The following is a 26,496-nucleotide window of genomic DNA, read 5'->3' as shown; positions in this document are numbered from 1 at the left end:
ATAAATGTTATTTCCATCAAGTCAAGTACATAGACGGTAATAGTGAATTTTGGGTGATTGAAATTAAGTCATGTTTCTAGTCATTCACAGTAACATTTGAACTAGTGTTTGAAGAGGGAATCATTTCATGCTGAATGTAGGTATATCCAGAATTTCATTTAGAAATAGAGGAAAATATGTTAAGGACAAATAGGTGTTGGTACAGAATCTTCATAGGAGAAGAATTGCTGGGGAAGACAATAGTCTTATGTGGCTTTCTTTTTCTCTACCAGTGCACATCCCTTTTTTACAGATTCAAAATCTATACAAATTTCGGAATCTGATGTAAAACAACTGCTGCCTAAAAATTTGTGAATACAAATTTCTTTGGAAGAAATTTGCATTTGTAAGTGTTGTGTAAATAAACTTTTTTTTTAATTTACTTTTACTGTGCTGATTGTTTTTTACTGTTTTTACTAAAATTTGAAATTCATTAAAACATTCCATTAAGACTATGGCTGTATCTATCAGAGTGACAATTGGACTTAACATGGCATTTCTCTCTCTGAACTAAAAAAACAACAAAGTTTGGAGAAGAGAATCGCTATATAAATATTACAACAAATAACATGTAAATGTTCGGTGGTACTTGTTAGAGAAGTTACACAGAATGCAATCTATCTTTGGTATATAATGTCAAAAACCTGATTCAGAATTTCACCACACCCATTTCGATAAAGATGGAACACCCCAGTAAGGCTGATTACCAACAGACTGAATTAAAAAAACTGCAGATATGCAAGCAGATTAAAATACTTTCAGTCCCATCCCAGACCAGGTTCCAGGGTGCATGGTCAATGTCTGAAAAGAATTACATTAAAATATATAAAATAAGATTCTTAAGAGTGGAAGGTTGAGAAGATAAGAACCTTCCAGTAAAAACCCAATATGATGGTGGCTTCCAGTTAGGACTATTAACAGAAGTGGCCAACGGGAGACATATTTCTGTGAGAATGAGTGGACAATTTTTTTTAAGGAGAGGAGACTGAAAACTGAAAATGGCTAGTCCAGTGGAGCTGCAGGAGAAATAGTCTCAGAGAAGAATTGATGTAATTCATATGGTGGAAGGTTAAGATATAGGGAAAGAGTAAAATGGAAAGTAGTAGTTTATGTCACAATAAGGTTGAAGGTAGCAGATTTCCCAGAGAGCAGAGAAATCAGTACTAAACAAAACAGTGTGCACTAAAATTTTACACAAAATAAAATGTCTTTGCATTTACTTTACCCCCTACCCCAGATCCCAAAAGCTCCAAAGGAGAAAAATCCAGTGCATAAAGCCAGGTCACTGGGCAAGAGAGAATGAGTAAGCATGCAACTATTCTGTACCATTGAAAAACAAGTTTAGAAAATCACAGAACAAGAAAAAAGGAAGCCCCAAGTGAAAAGCCTTACAAGAAAACTAACAAAAGAAAAAAAGAAAAAATGAGCAAGAGCCTCCAAAAAATGAGTAAGTACAGCTTTGCATGTTCCTTGTGTGGGCCTATTTATTACCTCATTAGAATCTAAGCTCCTTGAGGGCAATGGATTATTTTTGCCTTTCTTTTTGTCCCTAACACCTGGTATAATACTTAGTGTATAGTTAAATATTTCATAGATATTTGTTGATTAAAAGAAATCAAGATAAAACATTCCCACTACTCTTAAAAAAAAAAATTAAAACAAAAACAAAAAACAAGGATTAAATTAAACTCTGAAATAGAAATAATTTCCAGAAGAGAGAATATATTATAAAGACCCTCCAAGATGGTTTACAATCCCAGTAAGAGATTTTCAAGAAGTAATTAGGAATATAATGAAAGAAGGAAGACAAGATGAATAATATTCTTTCATTTAGAGAACTTAGGAAACAAACAAACAAACAAAAAAAAAAAACAGATTTTAAAAATTGTGTTAGTAAAAGCAGAATCCAGGAATACGTTCCAGAAGATGGGAAAGAAAGAAGCAGAGAGAGAGTAAGACTGTTACAAAGTAAAAGAAACTTTACCTGTGTTTGATATAAGGTGTGGATGGCTATGCTTGTAATTTATTACAAGAAACACTGAACTATGAAAATAAAACCAAAAAAACACCCAAAACTCCAAAAAGGCAAAAAGGAAGAAAAATACAATGACCAATGGATAAAAAGTTTAACTTAGCAATTGTAACTTTGAACATCAATGGCCCGAGAAATAGAAGTGACAGTCAGAGACATAACTTGAACCCAGATTTCCCTGTTGCCAAGGCCAGCATTCGAATTACTACACCATGCTGCCTTGCTTTAAAATCTATGATTTAAAATGAGAAATGCTTTAGCTATTCCAAATTAGTAACATGAATAACTGAGTGTTTAAATACTAAAATTCTGTATTTGAGCAATATTGTTTAAAATTTTTTAAAATTATTTTTATTTCTTTAATTTAAATTAAAATTTTTCTAATTACTTCCATCACTTCCTTATATTGTATCCTTATACAATGTTATATATAACACATTTTATCCTTTTCATAATAACACAAAGCCACTATTTAACATCAATTCTGTATACAGTAATAGCCTTAGGATCTGTTGAGACACACATACTTATGAAGCGTACACTTTGTTTTGAAAAGATATGTTAACTTTAGTGACACCAAGTGGCAAAACAGATAGGGTATCAGGCCAGGAGTCAGAAAGATTCATCTTCATGGGTTCAAATTTAGCCTTAAACATTTACTAGCTACATGACTAGCAAGTCAGTGAACCCTATTTGCCCAGAGTTTTCTCATCTGTAAAAGGAGTCATAAAAGGAAATGGCAAACCACTTCACTAGCCTTGGCCAAGAAAACCCTAACTAGAGTCATGAAGAGTCAGACATGACTGAAAAAAAAAAGTAAAGAACAGTTTGATATTTCATACATCCTCAATTTTAGATAGATAGATAGAGAGAGAGAGAGAGAGAGAGAAGTATTCGAATGTTTTGTTGATGGCTACAAAGCTAGGCGGCACAATAGGGTACAAGACCAGAGTTCAAACCTAGCCTCAGACACTTAATAGTTGTGCGACCCTAAGCAAGCCACTTTTAACTCAGTTTCCTCATCTTTAAAATGAACTGGAGAAGAAAATGACAAACCACTCCAATATCTTTATCAAGAAAACCCCAAATAGAGCCATGAAGAATTGGGCACAACTGAAATGACTCAATAAAACCAACAAAGTTATCATGTAGTGAAAAATTATCTATTCAGTCAATAAAAAGGAAACAAAAGAGTGGAACAAACAGAATAACAACAAAAAAATTTGTTAGAATCATATCTGAAGCAGAGGAATTTGTACCAATTCAACACAAAGAGCTGGAATAAAACCGATTAAGCAAAAGCTGAATGCAAAGAAGCACAAGCTGCAGTCATGATTTCCAATAAGAAAATCAATCCCAGATTTCTCTTTGAAGGACAGAGCTGGGGCTTTCAAATACTCACCTCTATCTGCAGCCCTGAATCCACAAGAGGCACAAGAAACAGAGAGGAAGTGGCTGCAAGGATGACAAAGGGAGTAGGACTGTGAAGTTGCTGAGAAGACCACAGAAAGGAGGTCCAGGAGTGTACAGTTATGAAGAGGCAATCACTGGTGTGAAAATTTTAACCAGGTGGAGGACTGAAGTAAAAACACTCACAAATAGATCCAGAAAACAAGGCTGAAAATCTTAAGTAGGACAAAGAGAAGAAAAAAATTAGAAAGTGCCTTGCAATGAATGTGCCATATTTGTATTTCTATTATCTGTGTTACAAGTGTAGTCTAGTCTCCCTATTAGAACATAAGGTGAAGGGACTGCAAGATGGTTTCTTCACATTCCAGGTCAGTACGGAGAATGTAGTAGCATTCCTAAAGGAAACAAAAAGCAAGGCTTCAATAGAAAAAGTAGAAAAGTAGAAAAAAGGACCAGAGGGCAGGAAGTGAGGTTTGACAAGAGAGTTATCCAAGAGACAGAGGGAAGGAAGAGGACAGTTATAAAATCAAGAGCTTAAAAACAGATTCAATGCATTGCTAAGAAGGAAGAAGTTGCTTATCCTTCCAAGAATGATGTGACAGTTATAGAAACTGAGTCAGATAACATCCATCTGTAGAGAGAATATCCTATACAAAGTCTGAACAGAAGGAAGATTTTCTAGAATGAGTGATAATTCCCTAAAGTTTTTTATTTGCAGAAGACATTATGGTGACCATAAACAGAACTTGCTCAGTAAAACTGATAACCTCTCAAAAGAGATCTAGTCATCCACATGGTCTAGAAAGTATACATACTACCAAGATTATGAAATGCACTTCAATGGACACTTCATTTTATTCCATCAGTATATCTCCCTTGGAAAACTGAACTGATACAGAAGCTGACAAGTGAGTCAAATTCAAAAATGAAAAGGATGCAGTAGTAAATTTGGGAAAATATGGGGCAGTTCAGTGATCCCATGCTGCTCCAAGTTACAAAAGCTCATCTTTCTAGCAATAATATTCTTGTAGTGATGCTACCCTAGGTGACTAGTGATTATGAAAAACATAACATAAAAACAACAAATGATGCAGATAATGAAATAAAAATAAGAGATAGTGGATAAAGCCAATATGACATCAGTGAAATTTTCAAACATTCAGAGGAAAGTCATCAATATATGGAATATATAAGGAATAAAATATATGGAAAGTCATCAATATTTTTAGAATAATTAGAATAATTTATGGGAAGACCTGGATAAGAATCTCAAAGAATAAGAAAGAGGAGATAGGTTACCACATGTACTTGTAGAGAATTACCACAATAAAGAAATGATGCTTCCATCTGGGTAGCAAAACTTCAGGGATAGCTTTAAAAAAAAAAAAAAAAAAAAAGAAGGAAAACCATAACTGGAATATTACATACTAGATGTCCTCAATAACTATTTCAGGGATCAGGATGATGGGATGAGCATGATCATTGAGTTTAAACACTTGGTCCAAAGTGTTAGCCAAATCCTCTGACTTGTGCCTCTGTCTTTGAGACCCAGTTTGGTAGACCAGAAATGATGTCAAAAGCAAAGTTATCTGAGAATTTATAGAAGAAAATATAATTTAAAGTACAATTTATGTGTCCACTATAGGCAAACTGGTAGAAGAAAAGAGAATCTGAGAAACAAATAGTTGGCTAAAAGAGTGGTATGTGGAAATGGAATTTCAATCTCTAGCTCATGGGTCAAAATCTAAGGATGGATTCCTTGCCAAAAATCATATATTTCTTAAAAAAAAAAAACCTGAAAATATCAGAGATCATCAAACTCTGTCCACTTTTTCTCAGCAATAAATATGTTCAGTAAATATGTTTACCAGTTATATGCAAATACGATATAAAAGAATTCTAGGATCAAAGTGAATTTTAAAAAACCGATGTGGAGAGATTAACATAGTACCTTAGGGTTTTTTTTTGTTTGTTTGTTTATAAAAAAGCAAAAACGACCCTGGGATGAAAACATAAGCAGCACAGCTTGAAAAACCTGATACAGAGGAAGGCCTTTTATGCTGGGGACCAGTCTACGTACGAGTTTGTTTTTTAAATCCTATGTATTTCATTTTATACATTTAAAACCATTATTTTGAAAAGGGGTCCACAGGATTAGACAGATTAACAAAGGGTGAAGACCTGATAGGAGAGAATACCCAATATTCAGCATTGGTCAGATCTGAAGAGAATCCAGGAGGCTCACAAAGAAATTGTCATTAGGACCTTGAAGGAAGTTGTAAGAAAATGGTATTATACAACCTAAACATAGCTTAGGAAAAATGGCGTTCCAATCTTCAAATCTCTGTAAAGGTCTAGGGCAACCAGTGGTAGATAAGAAAGGTAAGCAACCCTTCTCCATAGCCACGTGGGAAATGGGATATAGGTGAAATTATCACATATCCTTACATTACCAAGAGACTGCAATTCTAGCCTGCCTTTACAAAACAGAATAGGTTTTTTAAAACTATTCTGGAATGATTTCAATGGAATGGTAGAGATCTACCTGGAAGTGATAAGCAGAGTTGCGTTTTATCAAAAATTTATTCTTGGACATCCAAGATAGTCTACTGGAATATAACATATCCTCTAATGTAGAGGAGAAAGAAAAGGAACATTGTGGTAGGATTAACTGATCTCCCTGCTCCTATCACTCAAATGAAAAGTAAACCAAATATTAAAAAAACAAACAAAAAAAAAAGTTAAAGCAGGAGAAACTATGGCTATATACTGATTGTGTAACCCTGGAGATGTCCTTACTATCTCTGGTCCTGCCTTCATCCACAAAACAGGAATGTTAGACAAAATATCTGTAAGGATAAAACTCTATGCTACCTTTGGGGAAGGAAATAATCCTGTCTTTGGAAAGACTTTTTTTTTTTTTAATTCAAACATATTCTATGCAAACTAAATAGATTAAGTTGCTCAAATAAAGACAAAATAAAGGTTTCTAAAGCAGATTTTTGCCCATTTCAAACCACAGAAAAGAAATACCAAAACAATACTAAGAAGTTTTATACTACTCACTGTTCCTTCATTTCGACATAATCCTCCTCATCGTGCTTTGCCAGGTCAGTTTCACTAGCATCCTCAGTATCTGAAGGAAAGGCAGGAGGAAGAATTAGTTGGAACTAAGAATAGCAAATAAAAATTTGGTGCACAAGAGTTACTTTTTGTAATTGTCTATAGAAAGCTATAGCACATAGAATGAAGTACACTTAAGACTTATATTTTATGAGCCTTTTGGGGCTTCCCTGAACCTCCTACCTGCAGAATAGTGTAGTCTGTCTCTAATTGAAATAGCAATATGCAAAACAGGGATCAAAAGTATCTTCAAAAACAGGAGTGCTCAGTATAAACCTGCCACTTCTAGCAGAAGTAATAAAAGAATTAGACTAGGAAAGTATTTTTAAATTGTTGGAGAGGAAGCAATCCAAAAAAACCTTCAGTCCTTTAGGGAGCCTACACCAGCAGACAGCCTTATCTTACACATGCCTATTATGAGCCGGACAGAGTCCACAACAGACATTCAAAAGCAAAACACCAGTAGTTCAGACTCACCTATAATGAATCAATAAGCACTTATTAAATGCTTATTATGTGCCAAGCTGGTGCTAGAGATACAAATACAAAGAAACAAACAATCCTATTGACTTTATATAATTTATAATTCCTATAAATCTTTTCATACTCTGTAAAGGAATATGGGGCGGGGGAGGGGGGTTATTAGTTAGGGAAAAAGTAAAATTTCTTTACAATAAGTACAATGGCCAAAATTTTCTATAATTTCACCAGATTATTGCTGTTTATCCAGACTTCAACTGTAAGCTCTAAATCACTGCTCCCCCTCCTGGCCATTTAGATAAAATGTGTTTCATGTTCCAGGTAAGAGCAGACATGAATCCTCGTTCCACAAAATTATGATAATGATGTGCTTGAGTGTTAGTCCAGAAGTAAAAGAAAGAGCTGACAAACGTCCAAAGCAGTCAATTGCTTTGTCAATGAACAAATGTCCCTTTGGAAACCACCAAAGCCACATCTTCTGACAATCCAAATTCAGATAAGCCTAAATTCTCTGCAAATTCAGGAGCAGCGAAACTAATCAATAACACCAGTCAACTCAACTTTCCCACTCCAATTGTGTACACATACAAAGACACACACAGCCACCTACTTCTAAGTCTCTTATAGCCCAGCTGCCAAGTCCAGTAGTCCTGTGCAGCCCTTTCCTATACCCAGTTCAATTCCACTCATTTGGCCTAGTGCACTCAATACCACCAGCTTCCTTCTCTATTACATCTTACCCAGCTCCTCTAGAGCTTGCCCATGGCTTGATACCTCCTATTTCCCTTCCTTTTGGGATCCTGCGAGCTTCTTCCCTGGCTTTGCCACTGACTTTTCAGTCCTCTCCTCTACCTACTCTGCAATGCAGTGACACTGGTCTCCACGAAGCCCCTCACACACAACACTCTGGGTCCGAACTCAAAGCATTTTTCACTGGCTATTTCCCAATGCCTGGAATGTCTTACCACCTATCTCCACCTTCTACAGTCATTCTTAACCTTAGGCCTCCCTCTGATTAATATATCATTTGTTGTTTACAAAGCCACCAATTAAATCAAGTTTTAGAGAACAAGTTTGTTTGTTTTTTGGCTGATTTTTTGAGGGGGAAGTAGAGATTAACAATGCCTGGCACATAACTGGAGTTTAATTTAACACTTGTTGATTGACCCATTCCCCCTCTAGGTTTCTCTGTCACTTCAGGTTTTGTTTCAATTAACAATTATCTAAAAATAAGGCAAAGTCCGCAGTCACAATCTAGTAAGACAAAACATGCACGTGTGTCTAAGAGTAATGTGGGTAAAATGCATAAAGGGAGGTATCATCATGAAGAATTATGGAAAGTGGAAGACCCAACTAAGGAGGGATAGATAGGATTCCAAAAATAATGGCAAGGGTGATAGACTTAAAGAGTTGAAAGACCAATCAACAAGCATTTATTAAGCCCCCAAGTGCAGTTAGGTGCTGGGCCAGGCCATTTCACTACAAATTGGAGCTAGGGCAGAATCTTAGACAATTATCACTATCACAGGATTTAAAAACACAAGGAAGAGGACTCAAAAAACTTTTAGTTCAACTTCATTTTACACATTAGAAAATGAAGCCCTTCTCAGTACAGTGACTTGCCCAAGCACACAACAGCTGCAAAGAATAGTCAAATCTGGCGACTGCTAGGTGGAGCAGTAGCAAGAGCACCAGCCCTGACGTCAGGAAGACTTGAGTTCAAATCTGGCCTCAGACACTTAACATGTCCTAATTGTGTGACCCTGGGCAAGTCACTTAAGCCCAATTGCCCCAGCCAAAAAAAAAAAAAAAAAAAAAAGTCAAATTCTGGGTTTCTGAACACCCCCAGAAATTAAAACAGGATTGAGCAAGCGTGGGCCACTTAGCTCAAGTTACAGCAAATCATAAATTACTAGAGAAATGATACTCAAATGAGTCTATGTAGTTGAGTCCAGAGTGCTGGATATGTATCCATAAGACTTGGGTTCAAATTCCAATTGTATTAATCCTGGCTCTAAGGCTTTCCTTAGGAAGCCCAAACCCCAGAGGCCCAAAGCTTCATGGCCATCTTGCCCCATAGTGCCCACTATGTGCGGAACAAGGCCTGACCCCAGCATCTCCTGGCCATATCCCCATCTCTTGCTCTGAGAACACAATATCTTCCTGGAAAAGGCATGACAAGCAGACCTCCTGCCAAGCTTGCACCATCCTAGTCACTTCCTCTCCAAAAGGCAGTGTGCACAGGAAAGAGCAATGCAATTTGGAATGAAAGGAAATGAGCTCAAATTCTACTCTACCACTATCTGGAACCAAGCTTAGCATTTCATCTCCAGACCGGTTTCATTCAAATAAGACTATTAGGGTTCCCTCCAGTCTAGATCTAGATCCCTTCCAATCCCTACTCCCAGTCCCCATTCCTTTTTATGAATTGTCTTCCCTATCACCATCTCCTAGGGTAAGGAGAGAGATGGCCAGGTGGCACAGTGCTTAGAGTGCCAAGTCTGACGTCTGACTCATCTTTATGAATTCAATGTGGCCAGACACTAGCTGGTGACTCTAAGCAAGTCACTTCACTCTATGTGCCTAAGTTTCCTCAACTGTAAAATAAGTTGGAGAAGGAAACAGCAAACCACATCAATCTCTCTGCCAAGAAAAACCTAATGAGGTTACAAAGAGTTGGACATGACTGAACAACAAAGCCTGAACAGCCTCAAAGAGTTCTTTTAGTTCTAAGTCCAGGGAACAGTAGCAAGTGACTCTGAAATGGCTCAGCCATTCAGCAAATGGGGGAGGGAAAGGGAAGTTGTAAGAGAGGCAGATGAGGCCAAAAACTGGAAAGCAAAATTCCGATATATATGTGTCACACTAGTATTGAGCCATACTAGAGGCAAAGCAGGATCTGAAGTCCAAATTCCAGTTTTGCCAGAGCCGTGTGGCCTTAAACAAGTCATTTTCTGTTTTCACTTCTGTAAAGAGGAAGTTGGGTTTATTATTTCTGAGGTCACTAAGTACCACAGTATTCTAGTCTCCAAGATCTGAGGATTGCTAGTCCCTTCCCCAGGAATCTCGGAATTAGAAAGACCCTCAGAGATTACCAAATACAACCCATACCTGAATAAAAATTCACTTAATCTCATAGCCAACAAAGAGACCCCAAAGCGGCCAAATCCTGGATTCCAGATCCTGCAGGCTAGAGCAGAGGAAGCTATTCCATTCTTGCACTCCCTCATTAAAAGCCCAGTTTGCCTCTTTGCAGGTTCTACCCACAGCTCCAGACTTGTGCCTTTTATGGTCAATAAGTTATTTGCACTTAATGCTTTAAAGCAACCATTTAAAATAAAGATAAAAGCTTTCAGATTTACAAAGCACTTTACATTTATTTTCTCATTTGAGAAAACAGAGGGTCATGTGATTATTATGCAAATTTTACAGAGGATAGTGAGGTAGACAGAAGCAATGACTTGTCCAGGATCATATAGCCAACTGAGTGTCAAAGACAGAATTGAATTCAGGTCCTGCCTTCAATTTCCTACGCTCTAGCCACGGAAAGAAATCCAATCCCACTTCCAAGCGAAGTGTGAAAGCCCTTCAAGTATTAAAAGCCAAATTATTCAAGTATTTATTATACATCTTCCCACTACAAGGTTCTGGGGATCTTTGGATTTTGCAAAGGACCTGTGCAGAGTAGTCCTGTGGGGGACTTCCCCTTACACAAAGGAATACACAACTGCAGGGAGTCTCTGTCTGAAACACTTAAAAGGTGAGCTTAGAGGGCAGAGCCCCACCCAGATTGCTTCTACAACTAAGGTTAAAGATGGTAAAGGAGGGCTTCTTAACCTTTTTCACTCTCAACCTCTTTCCACCTGTGAAATTTTTATGCGACACTGGGCATATATACGTGTGTGTACGTATGTATATGTATATATATAATAGGTATATTAAAAAAGACACTGATGACAAATGGTAATTTTAAAACCTATAAGGGGGCTGAAATCAGTTTAAGAAGCTAGGTCTTAAGGCATAGAGATTACGTGACCAGCCCAGCATCACACAGAATAAACCATCACTAGAATCCAGATTCCCTATTTCACTCCTCCTCTTCAGTCAGAGCAATAGGTCTAGACTTGGTGCCTCCCCTATCCACCTCATAGTAACAATAATGATAGCTAACATTTATATAGCACCTACTACGTGTAAGGAACTTTACAAATATTTAGTCCTCACCACAACTTTAGGAGTTGGTGCTATTATTATAGTCATCTCTGCTTTAATGCAATCATTTTTCAGTCGTTCCTTGTCCCATTTGGGTTTTTTGTTATTTTTATTTTATTTATTTATTATGATTATTATTTATAAAAACACTGGTTTGCCATCTCCTCCAGCTCATTTTACAATCAGAGGGGATTTGCCCACGGTCACATGGCTAGGAAATGCCAACTCTGAATTCAGCTCTTCCTGACTCCAGGCCCAGCACCTATCCACTGGTCCAGGGAGCTTTTATTTGTTTTTCATATTTAAATGTTTCTCGTGGTTTTTAATTTTTACTGAAGTGACACAAATGCCCCTGTGCTGAAAAAGCTTATATTCTTAACACATTCCTCATCACCCCAGAACCATTCACAGCAAGAACTTTGATAAATGATTGTTGATGGCTGAGTATATGAGGGAAACACTGTAACTTGTCATGTATACAAAGTAAATAGTTTCCTTCAGGACCTAATTTATGGCGGGCAGAAATTAACAAAGTAAATACAAAATAATTGGGAGACACTAGCAGCTGGTGGGGGAAGGGTCCCGAGTCGCATCTCCCCATCCCCCACCCCCGTTTCAACTCCCTTTTGTTAGGTGTTCTCCCACATTAGAATGTAAGCTCCCGGAGGGCAGACAGTCTTTGTTTTGCTTTTATTAGGATTCCTAAAGCTGGGATCTCGGAGCCAGTCGGGAGAACAGCGAGCGTTCAATAAATGCTTGTGGACGGACGTAGAAAGTAGCTTTTAGAGATAAACGGATTAAAAACTAGCGACCATAAAAGGCTCCGTGGAAAAGATGGGTCTCGTTTTCCTGAACCGTAAAAAGGGGCGAGTTGGGGCGACAAGGTCTCTGGAGTCCCTTCTCGCTTTCACCCGACAGGTCTCGGGTTCTTGGGACCCAGGATTAAAATCTGAGGAACTCCCTCCCCTCCCAAAAGATCTCGGACGAAAGAGAAACACAAAGTTTTGTCGAGGCTACTACCCTCCCACCCTCGGACCCCACTTGGACAACGGCTGCTCAGCCGGCGGCGAGGAGAGCGCGCTGCAGGCAGGGGGGCCGGCGTGGGCAAAGGCGCCGAGGCTGGACGCCCGGCTTTCGCGGCCGCTCTCGCTCGCTCCCCTCCCCCGGCCCGGCAGGCGGCACCTTCGTCGGACTCGCGGCCGCGGCAGCTCCGCTCGTCGTCCTCGGCGCTCTCCAATTCCTCCTCCTCCTCCGGGTAGTACTCCGGGGCGGGTGGCGCTCCGGCCGGGGCCGGGGCCAGCAGCCCGGCCGCGCTCATACCGCCGCAGCCCGGGCCCCGGGGCTGTGGGAAGTGTCGGCCTCGGGCTTAGGGGCGCGGAGGGAGCCCAGGGAGCAGCGGCTTCGGCCGCCTCAGCCGCCGCCGCCGCCGCCTTCAAGCTCCGCCCCCGGCGCTCGCGCTCGGCAACGGGGGCCTTGCGCGGCTGCTTCCGGGTCATGGGCTGTCCGACGCACGCCTGATTCCCGCCGGCCTCTACACTCTCTCACATCCTCCCTCCCCCATCCTAGAAAAGCTGCCACTGCCGAGCTCGAAGCCGCGGTCCCTTACCCGAGCTCATGACGCCTCTCGCACCCAGCAGCGCCGCGTCCGCGCGGACGGCTCCGCAGCCCCGGGGGTGGGGACTCATGAATATGCATTAGCAGGCGAAGCGGTGCCCCGCGGAGCTGTCAGGACCCCGCTCCTCCTCCTCCTCCTCCTTCTCCCCGCCCCTCCCTGGCCTTCCCTCCTTTGAGCTCTGGGATGCTCTTACCTGAGCGGCCGCGAGGCGGCGCCGGAGCCCGCGCTGCGAGTCATGGTCAAGATCACTGCCTAGGCCTCCGCCCCCGCAGCTCGAAGTTCAAGTTCACCCGGGCGGGAAGTGGGGAGGAGTAGATTAGAGGAAAAGGGCTCCGGGCACGCCTGCGGAGCTAGTCTTTCGGACCGCCGGCGGACTTCGGGAATGGCCGCTCCGCTAGCCTTCAGTCAGACCCTTCTTTCCCGGTCTGGGAAATGGGCTCGTTAATTCCGAAGCACCCGCCTAAATAAGGCTACCCAGTGCTACAATACATAAATGCAATGCTTGGGATTATAATAGAGCCGAGAGTCCCCGAAGAACCCGGGTTCTAATAAGATCGCTGCCAGGTCGGAACGCCCAGAGAGGGTTGCGAAGGACCACAGCGACCCTAAATGGTCGGGCAAGCCAAGGCCCGCAGGGAACCGGCGCCTGCCCTCGGGAAGCTGCAGTTCTGCGTTGGGCAGTGGGGCCAGTCAAACAGTAAAAAGAACGGAGCAGATATCGCGTGGCAGCATGCATGCAGGGGCTACACCCAGATCCTATACGAGGTTATTGGGCACAGTGGAGGCTGCAATATAACCTCAAACACTTGCTAGCTCAGTGACTCCGGGCAAGCCAGTAACTGACTCAAGCTTCCCCTTCTGTAAAATGGGGACAACAATGGCACTTCCCAGTGGATCTAGAGAGAGAAATGTAAAATGCTTAGCCAAGCGCCTGCCATATAGTAAGCAAAATACAATTCTAGCAATTCTGTCGTTACCAACGTCATTATTATTATGGGAAGGGGAAGGTGCCCAAACAAGAATGGCCTCGTGAAGGAGCGGTCATTTGTGACTTCAAAGAGGACAGGGTAGTTGTAAGAGGCTGCAGTAGGTTCTGAGGGGGGATAAGTCAGTTACTATCCCCCTTAGTAACTGACATTTATGTACCACTTTAAGGTTTACAATGTATTTGACTATCTCGCGGCAGCCCCACAACATCCTGGAGAAGCAGATCCTCCCAGATTTATAGTCTCCATTTTATATCCGTTTCAAACTCCACTTTTGAAAACCCAAACTGAAGGCTAGATGAGGCTCCATTAGACTGTGATTCCTTGAGAGTAGGGATGTTGGGAGGAGGAGCTTATTTTGCATCCCCGGGACTCAGCACAGTACCAGGTATAAAACAGGAGTTTAATAAATGCTTCTAGACTTGACTGACCAGACCAGAGTTAGAGATACTAAGAGGCAGAGCCTGGCGGGGCTGACTCTCACTTCAAAGCACCATAGGCCTCCATCCCTTCCCCCCCACCCTTCCAGCTGAGGCATTCTATATTCTATAGCCCCACCCAGCTCTCGATTCTGAGTCACAGAATCAGAAAATTAAAAGTCTTTGCTTCCCATTTAACTGCTTTAAAAATCAGGAATTTATTAATGGGCAAACAACAGATAAATATCAAGGCTTTATTAACAACCCAATTCAAACAGTCAAAAACTTATCTTCAAGGGTGCAGAGGGCAAAGGGGGGAGGAGGGGACAAAAAAAGGGGGAGAAAAGGCTAGGTAGGAATGTTTTCCAGGCCATTTTTACCAGTAACCAAAAAAAGGGGAGAGGGGGAGAAGAGCCCTAGGAAGCACAGTGGTTAGAGAACCATGTCTAGACACTAGCTATATGACCCTAGGCAAGTCACTTTACTCTTGACCTGTTTCCTCATTTGTAAAATGAGCTGGAAAAGAAAATGGCAAACCTCAACTGTATCTTTGCCAAGAAAATCTGCAAATGGGGTCATAAGAATCAGAAATGACTGAACTTCAAACTCACCGATCCCTGTCAATCAGGATTAACTGGGAGACCTTGTTGCACTTATTAGAACAAATTAATGTATTTTCCTTAGAAAGTAAGGTTATGCCTTAAAGCTTAAATTTGCACATGGATTCATCCTGATTCCTTATTTTACTTATGATCTAATGCAGAGCTGGCTGAAGCAAATATTTGCTAATTCGTTTATTAAGTGGCCTGGCAGGGGGCCTCAGATAATCCAGTCCCAACCTTTCATAGGACAGATAAGGAAACTGCAGCCTATGAGAAAAGCTAAGTGGCTTAGCCCAAGGTCAAGGCAAAGTTGTAACAAAATGACACACAATTTACTATGAATATATCTCCACAGATGTTTGTACCAACTTTACTTTTTAAAAGGGGAAGGAGGAGCTAATTTGAGAGGGAAAATGAAACAGTAACTAGTAAAGACAGGGATAGAACCCAGGGATTCTGAACTCCTAACCATGCCCCTCTCCATATTAACCCACTCAGCCTTTCAACATGCAGACATTTTCTTCCAATTCCCTTTGAGATTGCAGTTTCTTGTCTTGTTCCAATTTAAATTTGAATCCCTTCTGATAGTGTCACCATGGATGTGTCTGCCCAGAAAATATAGTCGAGCATAATCTTGTCCACAATTGGATGGCTCTTAAGTAATATTCTAATGCTACAGGCTTTTTCTAGGAATTTCTTAAATTGTAACAATGCCACTAAATCAATGTTGATCTTAGGGTTCACCAACCCACTTTTCTATTTTTAAACTTGAGATTCTGAAACTGGCTTAGGGACTTGAGGGAGAGGAAAGAGAGAGGGGAGAGGAAGGAAGGGAAGGAGAGAGGGAGAGAGAGAGACAGGAAGAGAGAGAGAGAGAGAGAGAGAGAGAGAGAGAGAGAGAGAGAGAGAGAGAGAGAGAGAGAGAGAGAGAGAGAAGGAGACACAGAGAGAGATTATCCTATTAGCAACTAAATTCCTCATCAAGTGCTTTCATTTTATCATAAACAACTCACACCTCCTCCCAGATGGATTTTCCCAAAGTCTATGCTCCACACTATCTTTGCTATAATATCTCAAGAAATCACTAAAAACCCTTTTCTTCATAATTTCACCCAAAACAGTACTCAATCTCTCTGCTTGAATAGAATAACTTCTCTCTCTTTAAAAACCAATTTCAATGAAAGTTTTGTTACTGCTGGCTTCTATCTACAACATATCTATACCTCAAATAAAAACTTTGATTTAAAGGGGAAGAAAATAAGATTTTAAAGTAGTTGCAGAATATTTTAAATGCCTATATATATATATATATATATATATAATACATATATGTATATATATAATATATATATACGTATATACACGTATGTGTGTGTATATATATATATATATATATATATATATATATATATATATATTTTTTTTCCCTAAAGCCAAACTTGAAAAGCATATGGCATCTTAAAAAAAAAAAAAAACGGATCTCAATGGGCAAATCTGATTAATGGCAGAGATTAACAAATGCATATTTGTCAAGGCTTATACATAGAGTGGAATTTGTGCTGAAATAGATTAAAAGTAGTGTGCTTTAAGTGGATACACGAGTGTCCAAGCTTGCTGCAATATTACAACTTGAGGATGGAGATTGCTTTTTTTTTTTTTTTTTTTTTTTTGAGGATACTGACTCAAAGGCAACCTGCGATTAAAAAAAAAAAAAAAAAAAAGGGCACATCTGATATCTAGGAAATGGGTAGGATGGATCAGTTCTAAACAATCAACCCAGAATGCAGTATAATATGGCTTGGTTCAAGATGGAAGCCCTGGGGTTGTAAATTATAGAACTTTCTTCAAAGAAAGGGATAGGACCTTAGGGGTGGAGGAAGAAGAGAAAGGGGAAGGAGGGACAAAAAGGAGGAGAAAGGAGAAGAGAGGAAAGGAGGAAAAGGGGAAAGAGGTAGGAAAATGGGGAGAGAACTTTCGAATACAAACTCCGGGGGGTGAGGGAGGGGAAGGGACTTGGTTACAACATAACTGGAAAACTTGTATATTGTTGTAACGCTGTTTATTCGGAAATTGAATACAATTTTACCAAAGGTCACTTACTAGTTACAGAATGTTCCTTTCCCACCATCGCTCCCTCCCTAAATAGTGGATGACACGGGTTCAATATGTACAACTTGACCATGAGTGATGCTGTGAAATGCGATCCTAATGAGCTCAGGGGACTAGAGAGGAAAGACGAAAAGGGAGAGGGGAGGAAGAGAGAGAAGAGAAAAAGGAAGGAAAGGAGAGGAGGGAGAAACCCCCACTCTCCGCCAGATGCATTAATTGCCCGAGGAGCAGCCCCCATGCCTTTATCCCCTCCGGGTGCTCGCTCCGAGGGGTCGCTCCCGATCCCCGGTTAAATGGGAAGCTGCTCACTAATACCTGCACCCACTTACCTCCCAGGGTCTTAAAGGGCCCGCGTCCAGGAAGCCCTGGGAAGTCCTCTGCAGACTAGGGAGATACAGGATGTCAAAGCACCTTTTGCACGAGATGCCCCGGGCAGGCGGGCGGGCGGGCTGCCTTCGGCCTCAGATGCCCCCGGAAGACAGCCCCAAAGCTCTGGGCCGGACCCCGGGCCAGGACCAGGGTCCCCAGAGGCAGCCCAGGGCATCTTCAGCCCAGGTCATAACTTAGGACTAGGGCCCGGAGTGAGGGAGGCGACAGGAGCGCAGTGACCTTTGACCCCAGCAGTAGCGTGAGCGCAAAGCCGCATCTCTAGGGCTCCGAACTGGAGAGGCGGGGCTTACTAGCCCCGGTCCCAACCCTAGCGCAGCACGATTGGCCTCCGCAAATCCCGGAGCTGCATCGACTACTCCGCCGAGAATAGACCGAATGAATGGAGCACCGACAGATCGAGAAGCCCGCTCTAGAATCTGGAGCACGCAGGGGAGGCGAGCAGAGCGTCGATCGATCGGCCGGCCGCAGGCGTGGTGGGGGAGTGTCCACGACGGGGGCGGGGCGCGGCGGGGCTCGGTGATCTCGGGTGCGATTGGCCGTGCCTGGCAGGAGCCGCACCTCGGACAGCAGCAGCGGCGGCCGAAGGAGGAGGAGGGAAGGAGGAGGAGGAGAAGGAGGTGGTGGAGGAGGAGGAGGAGGGAGCGGGGACCAGGGACCGGGCGGCGACAACGACAGCGGAGCAAGAGAGACCGGCCAGCCCCGGACCTAGCTCGGGACATACGATCCAGAACCCAGTCCAGCGCGCAGCCCCGCACCAGGTGAGAAGGAGCCGAAGAGCCCAGCCTGGGGCGGGACAGGGGCGGGACGGGGGGCGGGTGGGGCGGAGACCCCCGAGGGGGCGGGGACTGGAGGCTAAAGTAAGAGACCCCCGTGGGGACCGAGACCGCTGAGGTACCGGGAGAGGCAGGTGGTAATCGGAGACCCCCGAGTGGAGCAGGGATAGAAGGAGACCCTTGAGAGGAACATGAACTGCGGAGACCCCCCGAGAGAGGCAGGAACAGCGAGAGACCCCGGAGAGGGGCTGTGACAGCCAGAGCCCCGGAGAGGGAATGTGACAGCCAGAGACCCCGGAGAGGGAATGTGACAGCCAGGGAACCCCGAGAGGGGCTGTGCTAGGCAGGGACCTCCGAGAGGGAATGTGACAGTAAGGGATCCCCAAAGTGCTATGGCACGAGATTCTAGATAGGGACTGACAAATGGAGATCCCCCTCCAACCGAGGGACAGGAACTTCGAGAGATTTGTAAGAAGGGCAGGGCAACAATGTTGCCCCCAACAGGGTCTGCTACTTAAAGAGACTCTTGCTAGGAACTCTGACAGGCTAAGATCGGAGATGGGGCTGTGACATGAAGGGTCCCTGGAAAGGGACAAGGACAGGCTGAGCCCCTGAGAGACGCCAGGAGTGACAGTGACAACTTGAAGCCTCTGAGAGGAGTTCTGGGACAAGAGAGGACCCTGGAGAATAACATGTTTAATGAAAGACACCCTCCCAGAGAGGCTGTGACAGGCTAACCTTCCACCCCAAGAGGAGCTGGTACGAGAAAACCTCCGAGGGTCTGGGACAGGATGAAGACACCCCCAATCAGAGATCCTAGGCCTGACAAGACCCCCTAAGAGATTGATAGAAGCAGATCCTGGAGGTAGCCTGTAACAACCAGAGATCTTCCCCTCTCAGGGACTAAGGACCAAAGCCCTTGAGTAAGGCTGGGATAAACTGAGACCCTTAGTGTGGGCTCTGGGATTTCTGAAAGACTAACAAGAAAAGACCCTAAGAATGTCTGTAACTGGGTGAGCCCCCCAGAGGGGCTGGGATGCTTGAGACTCCCACAGAAGGATGGGACAGTGGCAGAAGCAGGGACTGGACACATAGAAATGAGCAAGGACAGTGAAAGACCTGAGGAAAGAAGTCCCGAAGTGGTTGGGATGGTGGAGTCTCCCAGAAGAGTCTGGGACAGCCTGAGAACTCTGGGAAGAGCTAAGACAGGAAGAGACCTGTGAGAGGTAGAGAGGGCTGGAGACCTAGGGGACTAGACTCCCGGAAAGACAAGGACAGTAGAACTCCTCCCCCTCCCCCCTCCCAGGGGGTGTGAAAGGGAGAGACTCTCGGAAGGACTGTTAACTGTCTTCAAACTAGCTAGACAGCTATATGTTAATAGATTGATACTACCCCCTCCCCCCAGGGGCTGAGACCTTTCGGAGGAACTGGGATAAACTGAGATCAGTGTAAACACCCCAGGAAGTCAGAATGCCTAGGACTAGAATAGCTGGAAAGGGAATGGTCATAGGGGATCTGAGAAAAGACTCCTTATCGGGACAGTTTGATGGGGATCTGGGCAAGGAACCCCTCCCCCCCATTCAGGGCTGTGTCTGTGTGTCCAGGCCCTGAAAGAGGGTTTAAGGGCAGGAGATCCTCAAGGAACTCTTAAAAACAATCAGGGACTATACTCGAGGTGGGAAAAAAAGTGATAGAATGTCGGAGAGGAAGAGGCTGATGGGAGTCTGAAGAAGGACCCCAGCAAGAGGGGCTGTTTATATTAGAATGATGGGACAGAGCTAAGGAGGGAATGAGAGAGGAGATTTGGAGAGATTGAGACTTGATATCGGGGCTCTGAGAGGAGATTTAAAGGAAAGAGACCTTCCAAAAGGACTGAATATGGAATGGGAGAAGAAGTCCCTCAGGACTGGTGGCAAGTGATTTAAGGACTTTGGAACCTAAAGAGGTGTAAAACAAGAAGTCTGTGGCAAAGAGACCCCAGAAAAGGACTGAGAGTCAGGAAGTCTGAGTGAAAGGACCCAGAGAAGGGCTGTGGTTGCAATGCTAGCATCCCAAAGAGGGGATTACTCAAGTTGAAAGAGGGAAGAATATGCTCTCCCTCTGGCCATATGCCAGAGGGGAGTCTACAAGGAAGAGACCCCAAGAGAGGGACTGTGGCTCCTAGGGCTTGGAAGGAAAGGCCTCTCAGAAACAAGTCAGGACAACAGCTTTTATGGGAAGAGACTTCAGAGATTTTTTTTTTTTTAGGTGGAAGACAAAGTTTCAAATAACTGGTCTCTGGGAAGATGGGTCCTGCTAGGATGAAATAGGGGACAATAAGAAATGGGGTATACTTGGAAAGAAGAGATAGAAGAAGCAACCAGTTTTCCCTCCGTTTTCCCCAATGAATCTAAGGAAGAGGGGAGCCCAGGGAGAGACTGATTGTGAAGCCAAAGTTCAGACCATCCTAGGAAGGGACTATTAACAGATATTGAAGAGGGCAAACTCCAGAGAGGGGCTAAGAAAGCAGACTTTACCTCAGAATACCAGAGCTGAAAAGTGACAGGAGAGACTCAGGAAAAAAGACCTCCTCAAGAAGGATTTGAGAGCAAGGTTGAAGGACTAAACATCCAGAAAAGATCTGTGACTGACTGTAAAGGCTGAGAGGAGGGGAAGGAAGGTTCTTGGAGGTGAGAAACTTCAGATGGTAGATCTCAGTAAAGGGATACAAAAAGAGGGACCCATCTGTCAGGGATAAGAGGGGCCAAGCCATATCAGAGAGCAACTGTAAAGGCAGAATTTGCAGAGAGAGAGGAGCCCAGAGGTCTATGACTATGGATCTAATCAAAGGAGAATTGGGAAAGCAGCTTGATGCTATAGGGCTGAAGGGACAAATGGGATCGCATGACAACAGGGCCCAAGGTGACCGCCACAGAGAAGGAATGTGAAGATGGATTTTAGTTTAGAGGAATTAAAGGATGGACTAGGACATGGTGTCTTAGATGAGAATGTCTTCAGAAAATGGCAGGGACTGCTTTGGAGAATGGAGACCCCAGAGAGGGGCTTGAGCCTCATAGGGAGGGTGCTTGATCTGCCAGAATCACTGTATGATAGAGCTTCTAAGGGGAGAAGATCTGACCATAAGTCTGACATCAGAGAGAGAATTGCAGTGTCCGAAGTGAGGAAACCCTGAAGAGGAGATAGGAAGGTAGAATGAGTTAAAGGGGATTCCAGGGAGTCCCTGAAGATGGGACTGCAGAGAAAGGCAAGGAAAGTTAATGCTAAAATGTCAATGCAGGGAGTGCCTGATAATAGAATCTGAGCTGATGATGATCCTGGATGGAATAGAGACTGGGAGTTCTTGGAAGGAAGTTCTTTCAAAGGAACCAAAATTGAAAGGTCTGAGGGGAAGGCTTTTCTAGAGGGTACTGAGATTGGGGCAGCTAAATGGCTTTTAAAAATCAGACTTGGAAGAACAAAGGAAGAACAAAATTCCAAGTTCTCTGTGGAATCTGGGAGTCCTCATCTACAAAATGGGCATGGTAATAGCACCTACCTCCTGGGGTTGTTGTGTCTCCAGTGGGATAATGGATGGCAAGGACTTTGCAAATTTTAAAAGCCCAATGAATATGCTAGCTATTATTCAGTGGTGTGGATACCTTGGGGGATGAATTTTGAAGAAGGCTTGGGCTGAGATTTAAGAGCCCCTCCGGAAGAGGGTGAGAAGGTTGTGCCTGAAAGGTAGTGACTTCCAATAGTGCCTTAGCACTATTACCTAGCCATTTCTAAATTCTTTCTTTTTGTCATTTGATTCTCACTACCACTTTAAGGAAAGGGGTATTTTTCAGATGAAAGAATTGAGATGAAAAAATTATACATGACTTGCCCCGTGTCATAGCTTATAAGCATCCGAGGTGGCTCAAAGTTCCTTGCATAGTTCAGATATCCTTCAACTGAATAAAAAATACTGATGGTATATGCTTATTTAAGGGAGAGGTTCATGAACCCACAGAATTCACAAGGGGATAAAGGATTGAGGCCTACGGTAAAAGGGAGAGAGGGGAATTAAAAAAAAAAAAAAAAAGGCCATCATGAAAAGAGCATGTCAGCAGGATCTATTATCTTGAGGGCCTTTGATACTGGGGAGAGGCAGTGACAGCCATATGCAAGCAAGTAGGGACAGAAGGTAGAGGACCCAAGCATATCCAGAATCAATATTTTTAAACAGGTTGCTGGGGACCTGGAAATTAGGCCATCTATGTTGGAAACCAGGGATTCTACATTTTTTGTGTGTTTCATGAACTCCCTTAGCTGCCTAATTATCCCTTCCCCACAATAAAATGCATAGGATTATCAAGGAAGCCAATTATATTGAAACATAGTCATAAGGGTATTTTAAAAGATTCTTGAACCCTGGGTTAGTATCCTGTTTGTTTGGAGAGGGGGAGGGAGGGCTGAATTCTTCCCACCCCATCCCCAATGGAGAAACTAACTAGAGAGATTTAAGATTGGTTAGCTTTGTTTTTATTGTTTTAGAAATAGGTCTGCTCAGGTATCTATTGAGATAGTACTCCTTTGAGTCTTTCTTCAGGTTGGAAGAATGACTTAAATGTTGTGGGAAGCTTGGAAAGCTTATCCTTGACCTTGAGGCTTTACCTGAATATGGAAGGGCATAAAGGGCTTCCAGACTTTCCAAATTAAGCTAAAATTGAGCTCAGACTTAAGTTGGAACTGTCGTTTGCTCCATTTCTGTAAACTCATTTATCTATATCTTTATATCTCCAACACCCAGCACGGAGTCTGATACTTAGTGGTACTTAATGTTGGTTTATTGATTGATTGAATGATCTGTAAAGTGGAAGTGATTCCCTTTGCCCTAACTCCAGGGATTATTATAAAGAACCCAAAGGCTATAGAAACATGAACCATATATAAGAGTTTAGAAACTCCTTTCAGATTTACAGGTTAAAAGGTGTCGGGCTGCAGTAGACAGATTTAAATGTGACTTGACAATATTTAGAAAATTGACCTTCCAACTCTTGCGAACTGAAGATATTTTTAATTCCCTTTGAGCTTCCAAATAAGAGTTATCAGGCTGCTGAACTAGCAGCACTTTCCAATTAGATTTCTCCTTCTCCGAGCCACGGGGGCTTGATCTGTAGGCAAAATTCCAGCCCAAGTTGAAGAAGGAGATAAGCAAGCCTTTTAAAACCAGTCCTGGTGGGAGGTGGGTGAATAGCTCTTAAAAATGCTGAGACAAACAATGTAGGAGCCCCCCCCCCTTCCCCAAGATGGGGATGGAGGTGGGGGGAGCAGCCTCCAACTCTGATGGATGTTAAGATTAAGCTAATGACCAGGCTTGTTACGCTTTGTGTCGGGGATATGTTAATATTGCCCTGACTCCCAGTTAAGTGCTGCTTTTGAATGCACGTGTGTTCTGACAGTTTGGGCTATTACAATTGTTTCCTACTTCTTTTGAGTAACTTCTTAGTGTTTTCCTGACCTCTAGTTCTCTGCTTCCCTTTTGGAAAGATTGAGTGATAAACAGTAGCTTTGGAAGCATTGTGGGGTGTGGGAAAAGGAGAGAGTCATCTAATTTCACTTCAAAATTTCCTTGACTCTCTCTTCTAGGTTGTAATTGTGTTCTTTTTGTGGGACTTTTGGTGCCCAAGTTTAGTCATGGAGAGCTTTGGATAATAGGAAAAAGGAATGTTGTGCTCTTTGCCATGGACAGAATGGAGGGAGGGGGATGGAGGAACTGCCGATTGAGATTCAGGATAAAAGTGACTGATCCCAGTTTTCTGGGATGGGGGAGAGAGGGTGGCGATAAGAATTGAACAAGCACTCCCCACGTACCTGATACTGAACACTTTATGTGGCTTCCGAAACCCCCAAATTCCATGTGAGTCATAACCTCCATTCTCACTGAGAATTTTCTCCCCAACTGTTAAAAAGAGATGGGGGTGTGAAGGAGGAAAGAAGCAAAAGGGAGGGCAAATGATTTACTATAATTCCTTTAAGATACAATGAGTAGGAACATCTTTTATATTCAACCTCTCTTTCCAAAACCCTCTATGGAATTAAATCCAGCTTTAAGAAAAAACAAACTGAGAAAAGTCAAGAGATGATTTCTAGGGCTATGATTTCTTGTTTTCTCTCTGCTAAATACGTGAAAGTGGTCAGTGGAAGGACTAGAAATATCAATGCTAATAATTGGCCAAAGGAATAGAAATGTGGAAAGCAAAATCAAAAGATCATTCCCTATCTTCCTCTGGTGATTTCTGCCTGATTTAAATGCTCATATCCTGAGAGGCAAAAATATTACCTTTGTTTTCTTGTAAGAGAAGAGCAATAGAATGTGCCAGTATTCCCATGTGTAGTTCCTGAATTAGTCATTTCAATAGCATTCCTATATAATATTTATCTAAAGAAGAAGAGGAGTTTCCTTGTTAATGTATTTTTTTGGTCATTGAAAATCTCCAAGAGTCAATGCAAGAAAGTTAGGTATGTTTTCTATTTGTTTCACCAACCAAGATTATTGGGCAAAACCACCAAGATGTTTTAGTTTAAAATTATTCTCTATTATGCAGACAAAATCAATGGCTCCTTACTGACAATTGAAGTAACTATAGGACCTAACAGTTGAGAACTCTTAATGAAGGTGTCTGGATTCCAGCCATCTACTAAGCATTAATAGGAGCCAAGTATAGTACAATAAACTATTTTATGCTATCTATACACTGAAGCCATATGCCTTCCAAAAACTATTTGTCATCTATCAGACAAAAGGCACATCAGATTTGGTTTAATGTATAAGCACACTTGAAAATAACACGTTCTCATTCCTGTCAGTATTGATATTTGTTGATTTTCATCTTATAATGCTGTAGATCAAAACCATTAGTATTTTTTATTTTTGTGAAAATATTGTAGTTAAAAGTTCTTTTCTATGGAATTCCTTTTAGTGTTCTTTTTTTAAAATGTCTTAGATGTCTTCTTAGAATAGAGAAGACTTTTTGGTTTTAAATACATTTGTGTTACTATCATTTTCAAATTACCTATATTTCCAATGGTATCTTTCTCCCTTTGCTATCCCAGAGGCCCACATGTTATGATTAAAAAAAAAGAAGAAGAAAATAAAAACAATTCTGCAAAACTAACCAACACCTTGAAAAACTCAACACTAAATGTTGTTTCACAACCATAGGGTGAAAAAAAATTTTTTTTAATTTTCACAATTTAAAGTCCAAGTAATTGGGTAGATATTTTTGAGTATGTTATGATGCTTATTAAAAACTATACTTCAAGAGTGTAGTTTGTGATTGTCTCAATTTGTTGGTGCTTTTAGGATTTGCTTTTTGGGGAGTCTTATTCAAATTCAATATCAAGTCAAGTAGAAGGAACCCCATCTCATAAAAATTTTGAGTCTTTGTCCTGAAAGTCATTTAAATTATATCTTCATCCAGACTCTAAGCATGTCATCCCATTATCAAGTCCCTGAAAGCATGTGTAGTTCACTGGGGAAATGGAGATGTTCGTGATAACGGAACAACATTCCAGCCTTGTGTTGCAATAGATGCCCTGGTATCTGTGTTCAACCTCCACTGCACTGATTTGTTCTTACCTCTACATTCCTGTGATAGTGACCTTGGGACCTCAAAGACTGTGCCAAGAGATCACAAGCTTTGGCAGGCAGGCCCTACCAAACAGGAAAGGGTGATTATGGGCAAGGTGATGAGCTGGCGGGCCTCTGAGAACTCATCACTTCTTGGTTGGCTACCAGGTGATGAATACTTTTAGCCAGCAGCTTATGGAGATGGTGGAAAGGTTGCAGTTGTTTTGGGGGAAGGGAATGGCCACCCACACTGATGAAATCACAGATGTGTGGATGATTCAGATCAGAAAATAACAACATGGCACTTTAAAGTTCACGAAGCACCTTACAAATATTATCTCATTTGATCCTCACAACAACCCTGGAAGTGAGTGGTTATTATTATTTCTGTACCATATATCCTGGGTAGACAAAGAAAAAAATGAGTCTCTGCTATTAAGTAGCTTATAATTTACATCATGTATACAGATAAGTAATATATGTCTACGTATCACGGATATAGATGCAGTCAATATGTTCATATACATATATAGATATATGACAACAAATATGAATACTGACAGGCAATGAGAATATAAATGTATATATACATACACATATGTGTATATGTAGGTATATATGTATGTGCATGTGAAGTAGGATAAATGAACAGAGTGTTAGCAACAATGGGGCTCAAAACAGGTTATCTTTCCCTTAAGCTGAACCTTGAAAG

At 42.2% G+C, this 26,496-nt stretch overlaps 2 protein-coding genes across 6 annotated transcripts in view; one reads left to right on the top strand and one right to left on the bottom strand.

Annotated features, from left to right (window-relative positions):
* SUDS3 (SDS3 homolog, SIN3A corepressor complex component) overlaps positions 1 to 17,646 on the bottom strand; it is a 52,261-nt gene extending 34,615 nt beyond the window's left edge. The window contains exons 1-2 of one of the 4 annotated variants that reach the window (XM_051972891.1): positions 17,439 to 17,646; positions 6,548 to 6,617 (exon numbers count right to left, since the gene is read on the bottom strand). In XM_051972891.1, coding sequence (XP_051828851.1) covers positions 6,548 to 6,617; positions 17,439 to 17,571 — 203 coding nt within the window. In that variant the 5' untranslated portion in view covers positions 17,572 to 17,646. Of the gene's footprint in view, positions 1 to 6,547; positions 6,618 to 12,478; positions 12,732 to 12,902; positions 12,928 to 17,356 lie in introns of those variants that run through there. The other 3 variants (XM_051972893.1, XM_051972892.1, XM_051972890.1) reach the window with 3 other exon arrangements.
* Positions 17,647 to 18,059: 413 nt separating this feature from the next.
* Positions 18,060 to 26,496, top strand: part of TAOK3 (TAO kinase 3) — a 234,201-nt gene continuing 225,764 nt past the window's right edge. The window contains exon 1 of one of the 2 annotated variants that reach the window (XM_051972882.1): positions 18,060 to 18,175. The gene's annotated coding sequence lies outside the window, so the exon portion shown is untranslated. The remainder of the gene's footprint in view (positions 18,176 to 26,496) is intronic. The other variant, XM_051972887.1, reaches the window with a different exon arrangement.

Source organism: Antechinus flavipes, chromosome 1 (genome assembly GCF_016432865.1).
Source record: "Antechinus flavipes isolate AdamAnt ecotype Samford, QLD, Australia chromosome 1, AdamAnt_v2, whole genome shotgun sequence".
Taxonomy (NCBI): domain Eukaryota; kingdom Metazoa; phylum Chordata; class Mammalia; order Dasyuromorphia; family Dasyuridae; genus Antechinus; species Antechinus flavipes.
The sequence above is the reverse complement of the archived record's forward strand: the minus strand, read 5'-3'. Positions and strand labels throughout refer to the sequence as shown.